The 20,135-nt window shown below is 40.2% G+C and overlaps 1 protein-coding gene across 1 annotated transcript in view; it reads left to right on the forward strand.

Moving 5' to 3' along the window:
• Positions 1-309: 309 nt before the first annotated feature.
• The window catches only part of rxfp1 (relaxin family peptide receptor 1), a gene marked incomplete at its 5' end in the record, with an annotated part of 73,136 nt that continues 53,310 nt past the window's right edge, over positions 310-20,135 (forward strand). Inside the window, 2 exons of the mRNA XM_083891418.1 lie at positions 310-352; positions 7,459-7,596. Of these exons, the coding sequence (XP_083747544.1) occupies positions 310-352; positions 7,459-7,596 (181 nt within the window). The remainder of the gene's footprint in view (positions 353-7,458; positions 7,597-20,135) is intronic.

Here is a 20,135-nt window from a genome sequence, read left to right on the forward strand (position 1 = left end):
TGCTTCCGCCGCTCGTGCGTCATGATGGCAAATGATCCTTTTTAGACCTTTCTCTCTGTCGAAGTGTCTCCAGATCGACTCGACCCTGCGAAGTGGCCGCTGTTTCTCCTCCTCCTGCAGCCGCACGCTTTTCTTTCTTCCGCGCAGCAGCGACAACAAGCGAACTTTTGGTTTTACGCACAGGTTCTCAATTGTTGGACAGCCGGCAGAGATTCCCTCCGTCTCTACTTCGACCGTCACCCGCACCACCACGCGATGTTTTATTTCAATATTCCTTTTTATAAAAACTTAAAGTGGGTACAGGCTACCATGCGAGTTGCTCTGGCTCTCGTGCTCGCGTATGGAGTGTCCGGTAAGTTCAGCAACTTCTCTCTTATTTTTTTCCACCAAATGATGGATGCGATGCACCTAAATGTATGGTTTTACCTATTATTATTATTGTTTTATTATTGTGGGGATTTTTTTGTTTGTTTGTTTTTATTGATTCCCCAAAAAGTAGCCAGGTGATTTCATGCCGGTATCAGTGTAACCTGCAGAGAAAATAACGAGAAGGAGGAAGATAAGAAGGGCAATTTGGTAAATGGGAGATTTTTGAGATTGTATTTGTCGACGGGGAGTCGCTGGTTGTTTGAAGAGGAAATCTATTTTATGTGCAGCACATCCTGTATATTAGGAACATAGCAGGGAGCCCTATGCTCATGGAGTGCTGGGGATTTTTAGTGATGGTATCACCTCTATATTGCATCATGTGCAGTTACCCCAGGATTTCATTCATGTTGTGTGTGGCTTCCCCTTAAAGCCTCTTTAAGATCCATTGCGGTGCTGCATAATTTACTGCCGCAAAAAGCTGTTGCCACTGAAGTCACTGTCCAGTTGCTCTTGTTGTTCATCCTCAACTGAGAACACATTTCACGATTAAAAGTCTGTGTGAAGCTTAAAGAAATGTTGAATGTTGTGATTGATGATGGGAACTTAAGTTCAGTGGATGAGTTTTTGTGTGGACCAGAAGGTGTTTGGTGTCGTGCTGCAAAGACGAATTGTTTAATCAATTTACCCATAAATTGTAATAGGAATAGCTTTCAGGAGTACTGTGGGCAACCTGGCTTGAGATTTGTTCACCTCTCATCCAAGACGCCACTTTGATTTGATCTTAATTGCTTCGTCTTTTTTTTTGCTTTATTCTATTTATTTGGTGTTTTCCTTCTTCTCCTTAGAGGAACAAACACACCAGACATCTGACATTTAATGGAACAAACAACAATTTGATTAAAAAAGACAATATTTGACAGATTAATTGTTAGTTGCAGCTTCAGTTTGGAGTGTCTAGATTTAGATACAGATGTGTATCTTATGTGATTGCTTTCTTTAATTTTATTCCAAACCAATCTAAAGGATTTCTCAAACTTGAGACTTCGGTATTCAGCGAGGGTTTCACTAAGTCAGGGTATTCATTTGTACACTTGTCAAGTGGGATATGTTGCGTAATTATGTGTTATTGAATTGTATTGCTAGAACAATGGATTCATGGATCTGGGAAGAAAGAACATTTCAAAGAGTAACTGCTCTGCTGGGTGCTGGAGGTCTCCAGCAGTAGGAAGCAAGAACAAATAATATTGGTATTTCTTTGTTTCTTTCTCTCATATTTTCCTTTCAGCAAACTTATTGTATTTAAATTTACCATTCCAAGGAAAACCCCTCGATAACAAATGGCAGAAATAACCTGAATAATAATGTCCCCATGGTTTTGATGGAGTGGGTGAACCTGCAACAGCTTTCAAGTAATTCACTACTAATTTAATCCTGTTCTGTTTTTTTGCTTCTATGTGACACATCAACAACTAAAGTCATCAACATAGCAATTGTTAATTAAAATTATTATTTAGTCGTTGCCTTACATCAGAGTTTGTTCTTGTCTCTTAATGATTCCTTCAATTGTGAATACAGATAAGTCCTATTTCCTCTCATATGTACGTTCTGCACATGAATGTTGGGAAGTTAGTTGGCCACCAGCTGTTGTCTGAGTCGTGTAGACAAGTGCAACAGAACCAGCCCCAAAATATGAAGCTGTCTCAAAAATCGACCCAATGTCCAACACACTCTGGACTGCACCATGTAATTTGTGGTCTCCCATTTATTACACTCTGAAGAAAGACTATTACTTTTGGCCACTGTAGTACAATTTTTTCTTTTTTTTTTAATTTGTAGTCTTCACGTGTTATGGTTTTCTGGGCTCCTGAGCTAAACCCTTACTTGAAAATCACTGAGGGGCTGCACAGACAGATAATTGATGCTCTCGCTGCAGCTCCTCTGCAGCAGTGGCTAAAAAAAATAAGGTGTTCAGGTAATGCTTCTTGCTTTGGATAGGGGATTTATTGAGTATCATAAAACGTTTACCTTTTGCAGAGCTCTGATAGTAATAAGTAGTAAAAATCTGAAGTTATTTGAATGGATATATTAACCTTATTGTTAAATTTGTTAGCTACTGTGGTCTCACCATCAAGCAGTGGTCTATACATCAACTGGGTATTAACACAATATGTATGTCTTGTGATCACGACTGGTCAAGACGTGACTGATAAGAATCTGAAGTTTAAAATATTGAATTAGTTATTTTTGCATACTTCTGCTTTTTATTGTCCCCTCCAATGCAATTGGATGGCATTGAAACCTTGAGTGAAATGCCATGCCTTGAGTGGCTCAAAGAATCATTTTCAACCAAGAGCTACAATTTATGACTATTTTGATAGCAGAGAAGTCATTGGTTTATGTAAATGATCAATTGACTTATTGGATAACCTTAAACAACACTCAGAGTTCAATAGAGATCTAAATGGCTGAGACATTACTGTTTGAAGCTACAACCAAGTTGTCCAGCAGAGGGCACTGTGAGCCCAACTTGGCTTGCACCCATGCCCTTTTTTGCTCATCGGAACAGGGATATTAATTTGGGTGTGGTGGCATTGGAGAACAGAGAGCTAGACCAAAAAGTTCTTAGACCAGCTCTACCCACGACAATCAGCTGATTGATTGGGCGACAGAAAAACGTCCCACGGAAGTCGAGGCAAACAGCTGCAGTCGATTCCCATGTAAAGATTTACATTTTGTCTAGACAAACGGCCGCATCGGTGTCGTCGTTCATTGTTTGTTCAGCGGGTACGACCTCGCGCTACGTACAAAACACAAGCCCTGACCCAGTTTCCAAACCGTACCGTGATGCAAAGTAACAAACAAATCCGTCTCATTTGCTTAATAGTTGTCAGAGCCAACCGCGTCAGAGGAAGCATAAAACACAAGCTAGTAGTTGCACATGGAATGGTTTGAGATTAAATCGCTCAAAACGTAACTAATGATCTCTAACCCAAAAATGTCTCTTCCATTTCCTCCTAATACTAAAAACTCACAGTTGCATTACTCTCCTGCTAAAAAGCAGTTTTGATCTGACTGGCGAGCGTTAGTAAACGCAACAATGGGCCGTTGTGATTCACAGAAATGAGTCATGATGACCCATATACAGTCTGAGCTGAAGAGAAAGAAATGTAATTTACGTCTGTCTTTGTCTTCACAAATTGTTGTGTATGCCTTCAGCCTTTTATGACGAAATGTACACAGACTGTCAAAGTTGTTTCTTTCCTTCATTATAAAAAAAAATCTTGCTTATTTATACTTGTGCTGTTATGCAATCACAGAAATATCATTAGCAGATGGAAATCCTTTTATTGAACCCATTCAGCATGATGATGTGGTGGCAGGCAGCGTGCAGCCCTGTCATTAGACGATGTCTGTTTCAAAAACAAAATTGATATTTTTGGGCAACAGTGAGATGGGAATTTGGTTGGTCTGGTTCCCTTAGGTCACCTGTCAAGTTAGTTTGAAGACTGTCAAGTGAACCATTCGACAAATACGTGATTGAAAAAAACATGAATTGCTTGATCTGGCTTAAAGTGCATGTAAAAACCTTACTCGAAGGCTACGAAAAGCAAACAATTCTTATTTTCAAGCAATTATCCACCCTTACAAACATACTTATGAGTAGTCTATTCAATGTCTGCCACTAAACCATCCCTGAAGGGTTAGGGTTAGGGCAACCTTCTGATTCTGATTATTACACACTTGACCTTCTCATAGACAGTTTGTGCCTATCCCAGGTAATTGCATAGGAAACTAATTTGTTTGTGCTCATTTTTCCTTGGCTTTGGTTGCAAGTGGAGTAAAATCTCTCCTTTTTTTGTCTGTGACATGGTCAACAGCGGTTGAAGTAACCGAGTGTTTTGAATGTTTTGAATGCCCTTGTGTCAGTACTGCACACGCCTGGTGGCCTCAGTAAATCACCTGCAAAATGTAAAAACCTTTTAAACAACAGTTATGCCATTAACGGTCGAACAGACAGATTCCTTGAGGAGTTCACACAATGCCGATTAAGTCTATCAGCTCCACATGGCTCTCCCTGTTTCTCAGTGCAACGGTGTCAGATCTCCTGCTGCCAGTCGACGTATCCTCACTGCACAGAGAAGGTGATGTGTCCTTATTTCAGCACAGACTGAGGCAACAGCAGCACTGGCCCAGTAAAGTGAGACAGCTGTGCACAGCTTGAACGATGACTGAATACGGAAACAAATTCCCATGAAAACTTTCAGAAGTGAATTCCACTGATCGGAAAAATAAATGAGTGATTCAGCTGAGAGTGAACTTGACTTCTCAACCTTCCTGTAGACGCTGATTCCAGCCTTGAGGCAAGCTGGCCACATGACAGGAGCCTTCAACCAATCGTTAGGCCAGTCAGAGTGAAGTTGCTCCTATTGGCCGGAGAATGAGTATTATGTGACATGTTTCCACACAAAATTAGCATAAAACTAACAGATGAGTCAGCAAAGCAACATAACATCCTTGAGGAAAGAGGGCACACGTGAAAGAATACAAGAGCAGCAAGTGCTCAAAATTGCATTATTATCCACTAAGTGCCCCCCTGCACCCTCATGTATGTTCTTCCTCTGATTAGTTTCGTACTGTGTGAGTTGCTGTTTCCAAAACAGCGGGTCACAGTGTTGTGTAGGCTTTTGGGTGAATGTTCATCACTTTAAATGCAGTCAGGGGACCACTGCATGCCTTCCTCCATCTGTTACCTCACATCCTGCCCATTATATCCCCCCCCCCTGTGAAAATTGTGGACCATGGCAATATTTAAATCTGATGTTGCATGATAATGTTTGACCTCCTGTTATCACGAATGGCAACACGAAGCCAAGAAATTAGACGATGTCCGTTTCAAAAACAATTTCGTATTGGTCAATAAATTAAAAAGTTTACTCCCCAGATAATTTAAATTAATTTGGTACAAACATAACCTCCTCCCATCTGGCCTGCATGAGGGTAAAAATTGTCATGCAGTTATTCATTAGCTGGGCACCAGTGAGATGGGAATTTCCTTGTTACTGAACAGGAACCTCCAGATGAAAATTGTTAAAGCAAACCCATGTCAAAGAAGACAAACAACGCTGTGTTCTTTATATAGCAACATGAAGCCAAGAAAAATGACGCACATCAATGTTGAAAACAACACTGGGAGATGATCATTTCCCAGGGTTTGCCGCTTCAATTATGCCAAAGCCAGAGCACAGAGTACAATTTGAAAATACGAAAGCCTGTGCAGATTACGGTCGAAGCAGCCAGTTGGTGTGTGCCATTTTGGAAATGTTCTCCTTGGCAGAGTGGATAACGTATGACATCACATTATGCCTGGAGACTAAAGCACATACTATCCAAAAGTTTTCTTTAATGTATTTGGACCCTGAGGTCCCACCACATTCAAACTGGGTTTCAGGGAAAGCTGCTATATACGTCAACTGTTTTTTTCTGTTTCTCGTCGGAAGCAGGTCACAGTCTTTGAGGAGCCAGAAGGATGATTGGTTGTTCGTGAAACCTGAATATAACTGTTACATAAAATCCCAGTCATATTTAGAAAGAGACACATTCAAATACAAAATGGGCAAACCTGCATTTTTCAAAAGGTATACATTTTATACCTTGAGATAATCAGGCAATTTGAGATTTATTTATTTATTTAATTGGATGCTGTGATGTTGCCAGCTCGAAAAATATCTCCATGAATAGCTCAGCATACGTTGGATGAGTACAGTGTGTCCTAAGCTCCTTGTGGCCATGACGTGACTATTTAACGTAAGGCCAGACGGTTAAAGGAAATGCAGGTAATGAGGAGATTTATCACCTCACATCTGTTTTTATTTGGCTGCACACTGGTGCCTTGTAATTAGCCTGTAGCCTGCTTTATATTGAATCAGGTGCATGTCAGGTTAGATACACAAAGGCCTGTATGGGATTTCGCTATACAAGGCTGGAAGTGATGACTGAAAGAGTAATTCTCACTCTCAGCTTGCAGGGGTATATTTAAGTCTCCTTTACATTCACTGCATGTGTCAGTCTGCACTCTCTGTGTTCTGAGTTTTTTCTGCATAATTGAGATTCTTTAAAGTGCAACAGAAGCCACAAATGACTGTTTATTAAAGCGGCACAGCAGTGGAACATGCAAGGGCTGATTAGGCCCCACTGGCTTTGGTTTGGACAAAAGCATTTCCTGCACAATTGTCCTCTTCAAATATTATATGGAGTAAAGAATTAAGGAATAAAGAATGGAAACAGCTTATCTCCAGTCTTCTCTTCAGCATTTGTTTAGTCCACTACTGTCTTTAGTTTAGTTTGACCCTCAAATGTGTCTTCACTTGATGCATGAACATGCAAAAGACCTGTAATGAATTACAAAAGATGAACAGTAGGCTGCTGTGAGGCTGCACATAATGTACCACTGATGGAGAAAGATGGAAAGAGAGTGCAGGACTAAACCAGCTCTATTTTTATGTACAATATGTTCTTAACAAGTGGTTTGATTTTGGAGCATTTACATGTACATTCTTGACAAAAAACTGATGAACGGCCCATTTCTTTGCTTTGGTCCCCACTGAATTGTATGTCTGTTGTGTGGCACAGTGCATCCGGAAAGAAAAGACAGTCACACATACACTTTAATGGCCAACAATCAGGTGAATGTCGCTTCTCTACATGTTTATTGAAGAGTATTTTGACACTTATGTGTTTTACATTTACATTCTGCACAAACACTTTGGTCCTCACTGAAGCGTGAATGTGCACGGCTCACTCCCCAGCGTCTGATTTGAGACTTTAAACACTTGGGGACTTTTTTTTCTTGATTTCCAGATTTTCCTGTCATGTGACAAACGCAGAAGAGAGCTTTTTCATCACTTCACGTGTACTTTAAAAGCTTTCGTAATGAGTCGCACGCACTCCTTGCACATTTTACTGAGCTCTTCTTCTTCCAATATGTTCTTCTTTATCATGTGATCATGATAAAGAAGATTGGTGGAAATTTTATATTTCATAAAAATATTAAAACTTTCTGCTTTTCTTTTCTTTTCTTTTTTTTTACAGCTGTCAATATCACAGAGGAGAAGGCAACTTGTCCACTGGGATATTTCCCCTGTGGTAACCTGACTCTGTGCCTCCCTCAGCTCCTGCACTGCAATGGCATCGATGACTGTGGGAACCAAGCAGATGAGGAGAACTGCGGTGAGTGCGTCTGCTTGAACGAACGCGCGCACAATTTAGAAACAAAGTCTTTGCTTTTATGCCTCGGCGTCCGGTGATTTCCAGAGATAGGAGAAGCACTAGTAACTTCCCCATATTTATGCATTATGATGATGATGAATCATCTCCTACTCGGGGAGTTCACTGATTTCCTTCCAACACGGTGCATACAGCCAAAGCATCACTTGGCTCAAATATACCACGAGGATGAAACCTGCATTTCCCCAGTCTTTCCCTCCAGAGCAGTTCTCTGCCATAATGAATCAGGTCAACCATATGCAGGCTTTTCCTTCTCAGAAACATCACTTTTAGCCTCCTCTTACGTTAACACCACAGATATAGGTGACGGTAGGGGCGAGAAGTCCTCTACAAAAGAGAGTTGTGTTCCTTGTTTGCCTACTGTATTGCCTTCTGTCTTCATGCTGTGTCGTAGCTGCAAGGGCACTTTTGGCTTTACTCTAAACGCCAACCTCGCAGCGCATTTTAACTGAAAATGTGTAAATATGTGGAAGTCTTTAATATTATGCCCCTGTCTGGGAGGTTAGGAGCACAATGTAAGAATGCCTTTGTTCCCTTCCTGGTCTCCAAACCAAAATAAAGGGCACTCCTATTCCTCAACAACAAAATGTCTTTCACATTCAAACAATTGTCAAATTAGTTCACATCATGTTGATTAAGCCTCTCATCAGCTCCATTTAATCTCGTGCTGCACACAGAGTGATGTATTTCATGTCATGAAACTGGACTGAGTGGGTTTTCTACAGCAGAACTTGGACTGACAACACCAAGACGTGTCCTTGAAAAGTTTCAAAAGTGGATTCTACTGGTAAAAATAATCCCGGATGCTCAGTAGGACTTTGACAGGCGGGGCTGTCGTATTTTTTTAATCATAATCACAAGAATGTGAGCCAGCGATTTTGAAAAATGCCTGCTTTGCCACCAGCAGTCCATGAGCAGCTGCCTGACAATCATGACTGGGTCTTCACCTCTGCACCTCGCGGCTCAAAGTTTCCTGAAAGCAATGGAGACAAGTAACGGAAAAGACAGATGAACAACACAAAGCATACCAAAGTTCTGTCTCTCTGTGATTGGGAAGGGCCGCGGGAGGAACTGGGGAATCAGAATCACAGTGCCATGATGCTCTAAGGTCCACAGGGGGTGATGGACGTTCTGCACTGCATTGTTAACCTGACAAGTATACTTACTACACTATTTCACAGAGATTCTAACAGACCACAATGTTTGGAGACCATGAAACCAACAGCTCCCAGGGCCACGCCCACAGCTCCAAACCATGACGGAGAGACCTGAAAAGATCTGCAATGTACAGCAGAACTCCCACTCCTATCCTGAGAGAAGGATACATAAATATATACAAGACCTGGGGGTGTAGCATTTAAATTCACATTATGTAATTTATACCATTAGGGGACTTAGGGATGCCCTACTTATGCGTGTGCATATGTCAGAGAGAGAAAGAGTCCTTTCCAATTTAGCACAAATGTTCACTAACTTATGGGGGTGTTGGTCTCATTTTGAGCATGTTACATGAATCAATTGTGTAGACTGAAATAGAGATTGACACATTTTTTCTTTGGCCAATGCTGAGGTTTTTTCCTGTATATTTAGCCGATTTCCTTTTGTGTCCTCCAATTCCAAAAATGTAATTGCTCGAATACGGCAAATGATAGAAAAACAGCTCAGCTTGCAGTCTTTTCAATAAAAATGTTTTTCTAAATTATCACATGCCTGCTCGATTAATAAATGATGAGAACAGTCTACCTATTGAGTCTGATTGAGAATCCAGTAGTTGTCATTTGCCAATTTTCATAGAAAAATAAGACATGCCACCAAGTTGATGCCTCCTCTATGTAGTTTATTTGTTTTGTCATTTGGAAATGATATAAGGATCCCCATGAAATTGAAGTGGTGCATACCAAAATGCTGCCTTGTGCAGCTTGTCCTTGATTTACACCGGTGGTTTAGGTCAGCGTGACTGCAATTATTGTCCTGCATCCGCAGCACTGGATTCGTACCCATAAACAAAATAGGTTCAGAGCACAGATGCTGTAGTAAGCACATTTGATAAAACCGTGGGGCATCGGAGGAACTTTAATGGCAGACAACTGTCTTGCAGTTAACGTGTTGCAAATTGTATGATCCTCTTTTAGTGGCTTATTCTCCCGTGTGTCCCTTTTTCTCTGTTAATGCGGCTCATTCTATGACACCGTGGCATTGTGTGGACGCCTTTATTAATTATTAAAATAACTAGTGCAGTGCCCGTAGGAAGTATGTATTCCTATAGTGGGAGCTGAAGGAGATTTTTCAGTTATGGTAATGCATGATAAGGAACATAAAGGCAAACATAAAACAAACACTGTGCAACCTCATCAGGCACAAACACACTGTTTAATTTTCGATTAGCATTAGCGTAGCTAGCTGCTCTTTGTGTTGTGACTAATGAGGTTGCACATTGTTTGTGTTATGTTAGCCCTACGCTAATGCTAATCTTAGCCTCGCTAGCTTACCTTTGGAATAGCTGCAAAGTAGTAGCATGCTAATGCAAAATAAATATGTGCTAGCGTATTGGTGAATGGACACCTCGTCGTTTCACTATAACACCATGTTCTGCGGTGAACCGTGTGAAAATGTCTCGCCCACCGTTCGGACAGCCTCTTCACTTCCACCTCCCCGCTCCAGACAGCGCAGCTGCTGCTGATGAGCCGCTGCCTGCCTGGTGTAGCGTGATACATCAGCGAAAGTGCAGCATGATCATCAAATCAGTGAAAATTAAGATTCCTCCAAAAAAATTGAAAATCAAGGATGCACACCATCGGGCCATGCTCAACCCATATCCAAAGTCTTAGGGCAATCTGACTAACGGTCAGCGAGATATGCCACACACAGACAGACACAACTTGCTTCATAGATAGATTTGCCATGGGACTCGCTTATAAGAATGGTTATAAAAGACTTATTTCTATTTTACTTTTCTCTTCTGTTAATTTCACCCAAGACCGATTAGCTTTTGCCTGTAACCAAGATAAAAAAAATAAAAAGTTTTACCACTTGGAGGTTGATGCAAGATTTTGGTGTGTCGCTGAAGTTAGATTGTTGGAAGATCGTGCTTCGTATGTAAATGACCAAAAAAATATATTGCTTGAAGCAATCAAGCATAAAGCAGAAACCAAGAATCCATTAAAGGGCTATTGTGTTGATGATGACATCAGCTCGTTTTTTTGTGTCTAAAAAAAAATGCACTTCGAAATCCAGAATAATTATGCTCAGAAGGAAACGATATGCTAATCAAAATGGTGATGGTATAATGTCTGTGCCTCCTCACTCCTCACACTGTGAAAATAGGATTATGAATGACTGCTTTGCTGAATTTATCTCGAGGAGAGCGAAATCAATCATAACGTCTGTGCTGAAACAGGTGCAGACTTTAGAAATGTCTGTCAAATTATAATAAATGACTGTCGTAAAGTCAACCCAGGATTTGTCCATTAGACTCAGCTCAATCATCTCAAAGCTTTTTGTCACAAAAGCGCTGATGATTTAAGGTTAGCGCCATCAAAAGGAAGGTGACATTTTACCATTGCTATAATACTGTTAGATTGAAGTTTACCATTCAAAATATGTGATTACTCCAACTCGCTGGTGTTGTGGAAATTCCTCTGCTGCAGGTTAAGTATGAAAGAGAACTTCCGCCGGCCGACAAGGTTTTATTTTCGTTGCAAGGAAAAGGTCAATCTTCACAGGAGTGATCTTTGCTGGAGAAAAGAGCCCGAGCAAAGTGTGCACTCCACAGTTATACCTGAGCAACTTCCCTTTCGCATTCCTCCAATGGACAAAGACTCTACCTTCAGACGGTGCTTTCACACCTCTTTGTCTATTGTAGGTATCGGGGAGCTGTCTCCCTGCTGGTGCTGCAGGAAGGTGCAGGGTAGACACAATATACAATACCCTAAAGGACCTGGTATTCTGTGTTCTGTGGGTATGGGTGATGGACAAATGTAGCTCTGAGATAGAGAAATTGAATTTTACTAATACACTGGATAAAGATACTTTTCAAAAAAACGTTTCTTCAGTAGACGAGTTGTTTTTGCTTATTAAGCTCAGTAAAGTTTCTCATCACGCAGCACAGGCTGCGATCGCAGCAGCATCATAACGTGGTTGTGGTTTACACTTGTGGGCAAGGTGAGCACAAATGCTATAAAATCTGCACAGTCTGCACGTCCTTTACCAGCTCGCAGTGCTACTCTGGCTGCTTTTGGGCAGAATGGGCAGGATAACAGAGCCAGGCAGGGTGTTAGCCAGACAGAAGCTCTATCAGCAGCAGCCCACTCCAAAACACATAATTAACTTTAAAGCCACAGCACTTCTTTCTTTTTTGTTATCGACAATACCAAAACATCTTAATCTGTGAAAGGGGGTCACGTTGATGGGCCAAAAACACAGCTGGACTTTTATGTGTTACCAGGAGTGTTACAAGTCTTATTTGGTTACACTGTCACACATTGGCAAAATAATAACACAGGTTAAATGACATCACTTACTAAACATTGTTGTCTAATTTGAGCACATTGATACTGATGTAAAATACAGTGACTGGCACTGCCTCATAGCAAGAAGGTCTCCGGTTCGAAATCCCTGTTTGAAAACACTGAACTGCAGCTAATAGCTCTGATAAACACAATTTACAGTACTTTTTTAGTGGATGGGAATCACAGAATACCTCAAGCATGTGATACATGGTCCACAGTCATAGAGCGATACATCACCATATCTGTCTAAGTCGGTGCTTCTCAATTATTTTCTGTTCTGGATGGAGAAAACATTTTGCACCCTCCCACACCCCCGCAACTTTTAAAAGTATAATGTGTCTATAACATTGTTATAAGTACACCTCTGTATAACATTGTATGCTAACGAACTTAAAAGAAAACAAAATATAGATCAACTTACAACAAAGAATAACTTTATTAGCATTGTTTTTTAGTCTGCAACAGAAAATATTTAAAGTGCATCAATGTGTGGATGTGGATGTGAAATTACATATATATTATTTTATATATATTATTTTATTCTCGTACAGCAGAAACGGCATGTTCCCCGGGGTCAAACGAACCCACTATTTGTGTAGGACTGGTCTAAGTGAAGAAAACAAAACATCTGAAAAAAGAAATACTCTCTCTTTATTCACAACATTGAGAACAACAACATGTATTGAACGTGGCTGGAGGATATCTTAATATCGATATTTTAATACTAATATCTAAACTTAATTAGTGTTTGTTTGCCAAGCTAGTATGGATATCGTGAGTCTGGGGGCAGATTTTAGAAATTGTCGATATTTTTTTCCCCCACCTCTACTTCTCATATATCAAATACTCACAAGATTAGATAACTAAACAGAAGCTGCAGCAAGTATGAATACTACAAATATGAAGTTTTCAGTGTATGTGGTGTTATTGTTGCTCTGATACAGGGAGAGGTGTGATGGAAGCGGCAGCTCTTGGAAAGAAGCTGTTCCTCAGCTTGTTGGTACTAAATGTGATTGATCTGAATGAGTGAAGTGTGTAATGTCCATGAAAATGCAGGTGTTTTTTTTTTTCTCCTCCACTCTGTTGGTATATATCCAGTTTGTAGATGTTGTCGCTCCATCCCAATGATCCGCTCACTGCCTGATTCAGATCATTACACTCGGCCACTGTGCAGATGGCATACCACACAGAGATGCAGTGGGTCAAAAATGCTCTCGATGGTGCGCCTGTTTGAAATGAATCATTATTTTATTTTTGTGGGACTTGTGGGTTTTTTCTCGGTGTCACGAGGATGGAGAGTCTCTCATCGGGAGACAAAGAAGACGATATTCAAAAGCAGCACAAAGAAAAATATTTGGCATCTCAGATACATCTTTTGTTTGATAATAGTGGAATTTGTTCTGCATGAAAACCACACAAATGTTTCTGTATACAGTTTAAAATAGTGGTGGGAAAACGGTTGCAAATTTTGATTCATGACAAGATCGGATATTGAATTAAATCCGTTTAACTCGATCATGGTCCCTCCATGTCTGCTCTCCATCTCTCCAAACCCAGCTGATATTAGTTTAACCCAACAGTGGTGAAACCAATGACACAATATTTCACTCATACATGTACACGTAATTTCACCCTCTGGTGTATTTCCAGGTTTTTCATCATATTTTAAAACATGCTGAACCAACAGTTTAAAGTCAAACATTGAATATGAAGAATTTACACAAAGCTTGTGGCAGCATCTGCAGTCAGGCTGACAGGAAACTGAGATGGATGTTTTTTTTTGTTTTTTTTTGTAAATGAGATTATGAGATTAGAATAAATCAAAGTGTAAAAGCTGATATTAAACACGCAGTACGTGATTTATGGTGCTAGGGGCCTCTTTCTCTTTGCCCCCAGATTTCTGTTCCGTTTCCACTCATTTTATTCAGGCTTTTATTGTGAAATATTTATAGGGACCACATGATGCCTTCATATGAATTGAGTCCTGAGGATTTACAGCATTTTAAAAATGTATAAACCCCTACTCCTAACATAGCAGCTGCTCTCTAAAGCAAAGAACATCATAAAATAAGGCATCCAACATGAAACCGTTTACATTGTGATGGATCAAAAAAATATAGTGTGTATAACCTTAATCTTGCTGTTTTTTTGAGATTTTGATACTAAAATGTTTCATATTATACAAAATCAGTTCATTTTCACATGTCAAGTTAAGCTATTGGTATTGGCAGATATCGGAAAACGCAGTATAATAATATAATATAATGACTACAACAGTAGGTTAATTGGCTGCTGCCTCCTTGACTTAGAGTCAGAGGAAAATATTATGTTTATTTCATTTCACAAGAGACAACATCATGCATCCCTGTTTTCGAGTACTTTTTGGCAGACGTAGCAACTGAAAGTAACAGACTGCATAGTCAGAAGGAAGTTTGTCCAAAGACGGACTGAGATTGTGGCCGGGTGCCTATGTTATTTGCGTGATTTACAAATATTTGTCACCATTTCTTTCTAATGCCAAAATAAATGATGAACAGCATGTTTTGCTTTGGCAGTCAGAGCTGTCATAAGCATTTAAGATGAAGAAAATTACTCACACCGTCACACCTCATTACAGCAGCAGGAATGCTGTCACTTAAACAGAAGGTGTGGACATTAGTGGAGAGTGTACATGTATTTTTTTTTTTTTCACTTTCAGGATTATCAGTTTCTCAAGATGAGACAAGAACAATTTCATTTAATTCAAATCATCAGTGCAGGTTAATGATTTAAGTCGGTGTTTCCCAACTCACTTTTTAAAGGTGACCTTTAAAATAAATCTTGACTAAAGCAGATTTGTGCATCGCATAGCGACTCATTTAAAGCCATTATCTGTAATCCAAATCATTTGAACTTGGTAAACAATTAGTGAACACATTTTAGCTTAATTATATGCATGTTACTTAAAACATGTACTCAAAAATTGGTGGGCTTATCACAATAAAATATGTGTACTGGCGGTGAAGTTAGATAATCAACAAGAAACCTTCAAAAAAACAAAAAATCTGTAGTATGCCAAATTTGATCAATTAAGAGAAACTAGTAGCAAATAAACAAAAATTAAAATATGTTGATTTATGCACTGTTACACATTTGTATTACAGACTATTGCTGACCAAACTGCAGATAACTTCTAATAAAAAATAAATCATGCAATGGTATGGAATCAAAAGAACAACAACCTATGAATGCAATAGCAGCCTTTTTCATGCACATTTCCATATCACACCAGTGGAAAAGCACAGCTGTTACGTTGACACCTTGGCATCCGGAAACTGAGGATGTTAAATGAAACTACACCATCACACATTTGATTATTTATGTGTGTGCTTACCATGAATGTAGTGTGAAAAAAAACAGCCACATTTTAAATGACAGACAGATAATGACCCTCTTTGTGTATGTATGTATGTGTATACTGTATGACTCATTTGTACAATCCAATTATCTTTTACTTCATGCTTGGGTTGAGACTTTGCTGTTGATGAGCATGCTCGATAACACTGTGATAGGTATTGTGGTTAAGCTGAAGAGCAGGGATAAGCCCAGCTCTCTGGAGGTTGCGGCAAACCACCTGAGAAGACGCCACCGGTACTGAAAGATAACTTTAGGGTCAGACTAATTCTGCCTTCTGCACAGCTCCGTGCAGTTTGTGGCGTACTCGTCGTGTTTGGAGCGGGAATATGGAACACCAGCAAAATCCTTGTGGGCTGCGCCTGACCACAAAGGCTGCCTTTGTCTGCCACAGTTTTAATCTCACCGACCTGACAGGTGTCTGGGGTTGCACTTATGTTTCAATCTTACCCTGGTTTGGACAAAGGGATAATTATAAATAAGCTGGAAAGTCACAGGCGAGTAGATCTCGACTGATTCAACCCGTATAACGAATGGTTACCCGTTTCTCGAAGATGCTATAAGTGAAGTTATTATATTAAATGGAAAAATGTTAAATTCAAATACTGGCTCCACTGATAACAATGACAGTACTTGTACTCACAAAATACATTTTCATTTGCTGGCTGCAAACTGTGTTTACGTTTTTGGGTTTGATGTTTTGCTCGATTGCACCACCCACCACCACACATCCAATAACACAGTCCATAGCACTCCAGTACACAGAATGCTAGCAGAGAGAGCAGATAGCATCTAGTTACTAAACACTGGAAATACAGTCTCTAGTCTCGACTGGAGGAGAAGAAAGAGTGGATCTGCAATGGCGGCTGAGAGTGAAGAGGAAGCTGACGGGCAGATATGCTGATGCGGGTTAGGGGTGGGAATCACAGGGTGCCTCATGACACGATGCAATACGCCAACAATTCTGTGATAATCGATATTATTGCAAGACAAGTAGCGACACATCACAATATCTGTCTCAGTGAAGAAAACAAAAACGAAAAAAGTGTTTATTCACGAAGTGCATGAAGACTATTTATTCATCTGTCCATCTTTATCCCACTGTAAACGCCCTCTTTTTCTTCAGCCAGGTAACTTCCACTCAAGTTTCCCCTCATTCGTGAGGAGACACCGAGAACTGGTGAATGAAACTGGCAGGGACTGTTAACTTTAGAGTGCCTTCATTTGTTAATTAAAAATGTCGAATTTTGCAATTATCGTCTTGCACATGGAAGCACATCGATGTAACACCAAATCTATATTTTGACTCACCCCGACGGAAAACAGGGAACCTATTCCCTGTTTTTACATAATGTTATGGTGCTTTATCATGATACAGTTCAGTGCTTTTGTCATGCTCCGCCTTCATCTCCGTCTGCATCTCCTCCTCATTTCTCTCCTGCATTCATCTCCGCATGCAATCCGTTCACCTGCGGCGGGAGCACACCTGCTCCCAATTCAATCATCAAGCTCCTCTACTTATTTCCTGGTTCTCCAGGGTTAGGGTTACTCCTCTGTATGGTAAACGTCACGGATCTCACGAAGACCTTTCCTATTCTAGTGTCTAGCTATTGCTTGTTTCTCTGCGCTTACCTTCCCTGCCTTCAACTTCAGTTCCTCCAATATTCCATCTCGCCATTTCCAGAGCAGTGAGTCCCATACTGCCAGCCGTTTTTCGAGCATTTTGACCCATCTTTCGAGATCCACAGAATATTATGTAGTATACAGAATAGTATGTACTATATACATATACTATGTAAACGTATGACAACATATAAAAACTACCAAAAGAAAGATTGGACTTTCTTCTTTCATCTGGAAAAAAAAAAGTTTGTTTGTGATCCCCTCGTCACCTCACACGTCCCTCCTCAGTCCTCATTTCCGGTCTTCTTCTCACGATCCACACTGATTGCTCATCCAAAAAGAGCAGTGCTGCCACCTACATGGTCAATATGTCATTACAAGCTCCGCCAGTGTCTCAGCCCCGCCCCCCCCCCCAACTTACATGTCTATACACGTCAATGGCAGTGAACGTTCAGGAGCAAATAAACAGTGAAACCGCCCTCTGTCTTCGCCTTTGCACCTCCCCGTAGCAGCGTTATCATTATACAGTTCTAGACTCGACTCTATTCGATTTCTTTGCTTTGTGAGTATATTTGTAAAGCTGGAGATATGGTCTGATGGAATGCAAAGGTTATTATAACCAGCGTGGATGCAGCTTGTATGGTGTATATTATATTGGCTTAGCTGGAAGTGGTTACACTGGAGCTCTAATATGTGAAGTTTGAAGTGTGACACATTACAAAAGGACGTGTGTCATGTTTTAACTCTTACAAACATTCATGTTGTTAAACCAAAAAGTTCACTTTTGTTGTTTTTGTGAAATATTTTTGGCCACAAATGTGGTTTAGTGAAAACCTGGTATGGTGAATCTCCCATGGAGAAAACGTAAATAACGAGACAGATAGTTGTCAAAAACAAGAAACAAGAAAAAACAAGAAAAAGTGCAGCTGTCCATCACTGTCTTCACTCTCACTGAACATTTTCTGGAGGCCGGACCGTCCCCCACTACGCATGAAACTGTAATAAGAGACTGTATGACAATCTGTGCTCAGAAACACAGTCCACTGTTTGGCTGTCAGTCAGTGGATTTCCCTGCACTGGCATAATGTTCCAGCCATGCTGACAGATGATATGAGCTGCAGACACTCACAGGGTGAAGGTGGTACCATCATTTGAAATGGAGCAGCTGCTCAGTCACTGTGACGTTAGTGCCGCTTCGCTTTCGGAGGAAACGACTTGCTGTAGGTTTTATTTTATTTAGTTTTGTTTGTTTTTATCACATGCAATATGCACAGAGTTGTACTTTGCTGATGCGCAGCCTCTAAGCCTGTATTATTTCAGTTGTCATTTGAAAAAATATATATGTATTTATTCACTTCCTTATCTAAAAAGTGATTATGTGTTTTCTGACCTCCCATTTGTAAGTACGCTTCAGTATTACCATATTCTTTGTATAAAACCGTTTTTACTTTCCCTCATAAATCAACCAAACAAACAAACAACCTTTATTATAGTATATAGCACTTCTCATATACTATATATACATGCATTTTAACGCAAACGACTTCAAATGAAATCAAATGACACCTTCCACAATGAGACACACACATCAATGCGTGTCACAAACACATTTTAAATTCATACATAATCGGCCCACTTATTTAGAGAGTAAAGTTGACAAAAAAAGGGCAACGGTCAAGACATCTCAACAGATTGCAAGTGACGACACAGCGGCTGACCTATGAATAAATACATACTCATAAAGTCCTAATCGGAAAAAAAACAAAATAATTGAAATGAAAGTGCTAGAATGATAAGTAGATAGAAAGGAGTTGACAAAATCACATAATGTGAAATACCCAAGAGTAAAAACTTACTCCACTTACAGTACACTGACAGATTTGGCTCCAAAACGTGAGAAGCTGTCGCAGGGTTTCCATCTGCAGCGTGGGGCCTGCAAGGCTGAATTTTCAAAGAGAAATCAGTTGAAATGGAGCAAGGAAAACAAAAAAAAAGACTGTGTGACTGCAGGACACGATATACTGATAAGCCCACTAGACATCTAACGTTACGCTAAATGGAACAGACTCGCTGTGAAGAGGCCACCCGTGCATCAGCATTTAGACCCTGCAGCCTTTTCTTCCTTCCTCTTATATTTTTAGAGTAGAACTTTTAAAGTCTCCTGTTAGGCGCAGTGTTTAGGTGAAGTCATTAATGATAAACACATCATGGAATCGAGGCTGTGTGAATGTATTGAATCACTTTCGAAAGAGTAGCCCATTAAAACAATGAGACTCTTTCATTGAAGCTGCTCATGGTAATTCTACAGCAAAAGTTGCTTCTCTGCCTTTTGTTCTTAGTTTCATATCAGATAATGTCCTCTATATTCGTTGGTAACCCATGGCCAAGAGGAAAATAATTGGGTTTGTAACGGAAAGTTTCAATCCAAGGGCTGGGAGGGTGGAGATGAGGGCTGCCCACTGCCCCTGAGCCTGGCTTGTGTGTGTTCACTACCGGTGTGTAATAATGATGGGGTAATTGATTCTAATAAGGCTAAACTGCAGCGGCACATAGCAGAATTCCTGCGATACACAGATAGAGCCCAAGTGGTAAACCAGTTATGATGACATCACTCGTAAGAATATGAAGTTGTGAAAATCGCGGCCAGTGCCATGTTGACGTTTTGGAACTGGAATTTAAGAGGCGTCCCCTACAACCAGGCTCCGATTAGAAGATATCAGCTGGTGTCCGACTCATATGAGACATACTTTACTTTACGTTTACAAAATTAAAGCTTGTGATTGAGTTTTTTGTTTTCCTGAAAGACCTGCATTTTTATATACCGTATATACGGTCTACAAGATGGCCAATCACTTGGGAATCATTGAAGACTGTATTCTTTCTCTTCTGTAGATTTGTTTAAGAAGACGTCGTCCCAAAAGAAAATTAAAGTTGCTGAACTTTTTCTTTTGCCTGAGT

This window comes from Microchirus variegatus, assembly GCF_963457635.1.
Source record: "Microchirus variegatus genome assembly, chromosome: 6".
Classification (NCBI taxonomy): domain Eukaryota; kingdom Metazoa; phylum Chordata; class Actinopteri; order Pleuronectiformes; family Soleidae; genus Microchirus; species Microchirus variegatus.